At 36.4% G+C, this 5,476-nt stretch overlaps 1 protein-coding gene across 1 annotated transcript; it reads right to left on the bottom strand.

The window, feature by feature from the left end:
• Nucleotides 1-1,170: 1,170 nt before the first annotated feature.
• Nucleotides 1,171-2,151, bottom strand: LOC144997217 (NADPH HC-toxin reductase 2-like). Its single transcript, XM_078957072.1, has 3 exons — nt 1,937-2,151; nt 1,638-1,850; nt 1,171-1,549 (listed from the first exon to the last, which is right to left on the bottom strand). Exons 1-3 carry the CDS (start codon nt 2,027-2,029, stop codon nt 1,268-1,270), a joined length of 588 nt encoding a protein of 195 aa, XP_078813198.1. The 5' UTR covers nt 2,030-2,151; the 3' UTR covers nt 1,171-1,267.
• Nucleotides 2,152-5,476: the final 3,325 nt, after the last annotated feature.

Raw genomic sequence — 5,476 nt, 5'->3', positions numbered from 1 at the left:
TCGCCGATTAGGCCGATTTCTGCAACACTGATATATATATATATATATATATATATATATATATATATATATATATATATATATATATATATATAGCAACAAAGTAACACTTTCAACAAAACAACAATAAATTTCCGATTATGAAGATCAACCTACTCTTGTTTCAAATGGAATTGCGGGTAGTTCCCCTGAAAATACTTGGCGATTTCTGCAGTTGATATGTAAGAGCTAGCACATAAGAATCTTCCATTAACCGATGGAGTCTTAGCACAAAAGATATGTGCTCGACAAGTGTCCTCAATATGCGCGCGCGCGCGCGCACACACACACATATATATATATATATGTGTGTGTGTGTGTGTGTGTGTGTTATATATATGTGTGTGTTATATATATATATATATATATATATATATATATATATATATATATATATATATATATATATATATATAGGTTCAGGTTCATTTGAGACCATTCTAATTTTGTGATACCGTGAGACCAAATCTAAAAATAATTTTAAAATGCAAAATAAATGGAAAAATCCAAAAATTCTTTTTTTATATATTATTTTCGGAACTTGAATTAACTAGAAAAAATAAAAAAAAATCCCGTTTTTTTTGAAAAATACGTGAAATATTTTAGTAGAATATTACACTGTACATATTCTAAAAAAAAAATTTAAAATGCAAAATAAATGGAAAAATCTAAAAATTCTTTTTTTAAATATTATTTTCGGAACTTGAATTGACTAAAAAAAATAAAAAAATAAATAAAAATCCCATTTTTTTTTAAAAAAAAATACGTTAAATATTCTAATAGAATATTATACTGTACATATTCTAAAAAATAATTTTAAAATGTAAAATAAATGAAAAAATTCAAAAATTCTTTTTTTAAATATTATTTTCGGAACTTGAATTAACTAAAAAAAAATAAAAAAAATGTGTCTCACGGTCTCACAAAATTAGGCCGTCTCACGTTAACCTAACTATATATATATATATATATATATATATATATATATATATATATATATATATATATATATATATATATATATATATATATATATATATATATATATATATATATATATATATATATAGCAGCAAAGTAACACTTTCAACAAAACAACAATAAATTTCCGATTATGAAGATCAACCTACTCTTGTTTTAAATGGAACTGTGGGTAGTTTTCCTGAAAATACTTGGCGATATCTGCAGTTGATATGTAAGAGCTAGCACATAAGAATCTTCCATTAACCTATGGAGTCTCAGCAGAAAAGATATGTGCTCGACAAGGGTCCTCAATATGCACAATCGGGATTTTTCCTAACAATTCTTCTAAGTACTTTAGTGACTGGTAATGAGTTGAATGATTGATAATTTGAGATATCAACACCAACAAACTGTCTGGAGCATATGGTAGATGACCTCTCCCTCCCACCAGCCGACAACCTAATGTCACCACCTCCAGTTCACTTGCTTTCTCTTCCCCAATTTTCAAGATCACTTGCTCGGCTTTTGTTTTCGATTCTGTGTAGTCCTAAAGAGAATCCCACAAACAAATTGGAAATTTAGTAACATATATAACCCTAATCAATCAAGAAACATGCAGAGAAATTGCTAAAAACCTTTCTGTAATTATTGTTGTAAGGGACATTGAGATGAAGGGGTGTCCAACAACTTTCATCTATGGTGATATTATAACCACTCCCATTATCTTTCAATGGTGAGGCTGCGACAACTGAGGCAGTGTAGATGAGACGCTTCACTGTCCTTGATCGTATGCAAATATCTGCGATCTCCTTCGCTGCACTAATTGTTGCTTCAACCATATCATTGTACTGGAGATAATTAAGCACCGTCATCAATAGTTTTAAGAATCTTGATTATTATTGGTCATACATGATCTTAAAAATATGATATATACCTTGTAGCCAGTAGTGTGTAACAAAGGGGTTGCAACATGGAAAACAAAGACACAACCTTGTATTGCTTCTTCAAACTCTTCTGGTTTGTACATATTAGCTTCAAACAAATGAAGCTCGTCTTCAGCGTATGGGAAACCTCTCAAAAGCCCCACCTTGGATTCATCACCTGCAATGTACGTGCATGTATGTATGTATGTATGTATGTATGTATGTATGTATGTATGTATGTATGTATGTATGTATATGTAAAATGATGCATATTATGTTGTGATGTAGAGGAATTAGCAGAGTGTTTGGGAGAAAAGAAAGGGTACGTACCAAGGTTTTAAGAGTAGAATAGAATACAAACCCCTCTGCTTTTTATTCTTCCCTTTTTCATTTTATCTCTTTTTATTCTATGGTTTCAAATTCAGTTCAAAAACTGATAATGAAATAAAACAACTTGTGGTACAGCTTAAAGACTACAAAAACTTAATTGCACGTGCATTTGCCGATGTTAGAGACAGAGATATCCTTAAAAGATAGGATAAGTGGCAAAATTGTAGCCTTTAATATATACTATATAAGACAATTGATTTGATTTCAAACAATCCATTTTTAACAACCGGCTACATTTTTACATTTACCTATTATAAATATAACCCATTTAAGTTTAGTTTTCACACTAATTTCATACTCTTGATATTCTTTCTTCATATCTATTATTTCCTAATGGCAGGTATATCAAACTCCAACTTTGGTTGATAGAATTCCTAGTTGTGACATCATCCCTCGTTAGAGGGAATTTCGTCCCGAAATTCTTTTTAAGCTAGATTTGAGAACGCGAGAATAGGTGAGGGTACTTTTGTTTCATCTGGTCTTCGCGTTCCCATGTAAATTCTGGTCCACGCCTAGCGTTCCATCGAACAATTAAAATCGAAATGCGACTTTGTTTCGTACGCTTCACTTCCTTGTCCATGATTTCAACTGGTTTCTCGATGAACAAGAAATTCTCATTGATTTCGATTTCTTCCAATGGGATGACGAGAGTTTCGTCGGATAAGCACTTCTTCAAATTTGAAACATGGAACATGGGGTGTACACTGCTGAGCTCGGTAGGTAGCTGCAATCTATTAGTCACTGGACCGATTCGGGCAAGAATCTCGAAGGGTCCGATGTATCATGGGTTTATTTTTTCTCTTTTCCCAAAACGAATCATCCTTTTCCAGGGAAAGACTTTTAACAACAGCCGATCCCCGACTTGAAATTCCAAGGACTTTGGCCGTTTATCAACGTAGCTCTTCTGTCGGTCTCGGATGCTTGTAGTCGAGCTCTGATTTGAATTATTTTCTTTGTTGTTTCGCGTATTATCTCCAGTACCGTTAATGCATTGCTTGATGTCTGTCCTCCTGCTAGCTGAGTATCACCTACCTCAGCCCAACACAAGGGTGATCTACATTTACGCCCATATAGTGCTTCGAAAGGAGCAACTTTGGTGCTTGAGTGATAACTGTTGTTGTATGAGAATTCGATTAAAGGCAAGTGGGTATCCCACGAATTTCCAAAGTCCATCACACATGCGCGAAGCATATCTTCTAGAGTTTGAATGGTTCGCTCACTTTGACCATCTGTTTGTGGATGATAAGCAGTGCTCATGTCGAGATGTGTTCCCATAGCCTTTTGAAGTGATTGCCAAAAACGCGAAGTGAATCTACTATCTCGGTTGGAGATGATAGATATTGGCACTCCATGAAGTCTCACCACTTCTTTGATGTATATCCTGGTCAACCTTTCCATCTTGTAGGATTCTTTTATTGGCAGGAAATGGGCGGATTTGGTCAATCTGTCGACTATTACCCATATGAAATCCAATCCATCTGTTGACTTGGGTAATTTGGTCACAAAATCCATAGTAATCCTTTCCCATTTCCACTCAGGAATTACTGGCTGTTGTAGTAATCCCAAGGGCTTCTGATATTCCACATTCACTTTAGCGTAAGTAAGGCATTTGCTAACATAGGTGGCAATTTCCGCCTTCATGTTGGGCCACCAATAATGTTGCTTGATATCCAAGTACATTTTATCTGAACCTGGATGGATGGAGTATCGTGTCTTGTGGGCTTCATTCATGACTACTTCTCTGAATCCTCCAAGCTTAGGGATCCAAATGAGGTTCATGAAATAATATGCTCCATCCTCCTTCACATCAAAATTCTTCTCCATTCCGTGCAACGCTTCGCTTGTTCTGTTTTCTGTCTTTATGGCGTCGACCTGGGCTTCCTTAATTTGTGAGCACAGATGGGATTTAATGGTTATTGAAAGAGTTTTCACACGACGATTTGAGTATTCTTTCCTACTCAAGGCATCAGCTACCACGTTAGCCTTTCCCAGGTGGTACTTGATTTCGCACTCATAATCGTTTAGCAGTTCAACCCATCTTCGTTGCCTCATGTTCAACTCTTTTTGATTTAAAATGTGTTGGAGACTCTTGTGGTCAATGAAAATGGTGCACTTTGTACCATAAAGGTAGTGCCTCCAAATCTTCAAGGCGAAGACCACCGCTCCCAATTTGAGATCATGGGTGGTATAATTCACCTCATGTGTCTTTAGTTGTCGGGACACATAAGCTATCACCTTCCCACGCTGCATAAGTACATAGGCTAAACCCTGATTCGATGCATCGCAATAAACTACGAAGTCCTCTGTTCCCTCCGGTAGCGATAGTACCGGTGCGCTGCAGAGTGCTTGCTTTAGAGTTCGGAATGCAACTTCTTGCTTATCTATCCATTCAAAGTGTACGCCCTTTTGTGTAAGCATGGTAAGTGGCTTGACTGTTTTAGAGAAGTTCTTAATGAACCTCCTGTAATAGCCTGCGAGACCTAAAAATTGATGAATTTCTGTTGGTGTCATTGGGATCGACCATCCTTCAGTGGCTTTGACCTTAGAAGGATCCACATGTATCCCTTCTTGACTAACAACATGACCTAAAAAGTTCACACTACGGAGCCAGAACTCACACATAGAGAGTTTTGCGTATAGCTTTTCAGTTCGCAGGGTTTCCAGGATTTGTCGGAGATGTCAGCCATGCTCCTCTTCGCTTCGAGAGTAGACTAGAATATCGTTAATGAAAACGATGACAAAGTTGTCAAGGAATGGTCGGCAGATTCGATTCATTAGGTCCATGAATGCAGTAGGGGCATTCGTGAGACCGAAGGGCATTACAACAAATTCGTAATGTCTGTAACGAGTTCGGAAAGCGGTTTTGGGGATATCCTCTTCCCGGACTTTGAGTTGGTGGTATCCGGATCGCATATCTTAGAGAAGTAGCTTTCTCCTTGGAGTTGGTCAAATAGATCTTCGATTCGCGGAAGTGGATAGCGATTTTTGATAGTGAGCTTATTTAGTTCCCTGTAGTCGATGCACATCCTAAAGGAACCATCTTTCTTCTTAACAAAGAGAACCGGAGCTCCCCAAGGTAAAAAATTGGGTCGGATAAATCCTTTGTTCAAAATGTTACTAAGTTGGCTGGACAACTCTTGCATCTCCGCAGGAGCCAATCT

This window comes from Lactuca saligna, chromosome 5 (assembly GCF_052625555.1).
Source record: "Lactuca saligna cultivar CGN05327 chromosome 5, ASM5262555v1, whole genome shotgun sequence".
Taxonomy (NCBI): Eukaryota; Viridiplantae; Streptophyta; class Magnoliopsida; order Asterales; family Asteraceae; genus Lactuca; species Lactuca saligna.
Note: the sequence above shows the minus strand (reverse complement) of the source record. Positions and strands in the feature narration are given on the sequence as shown.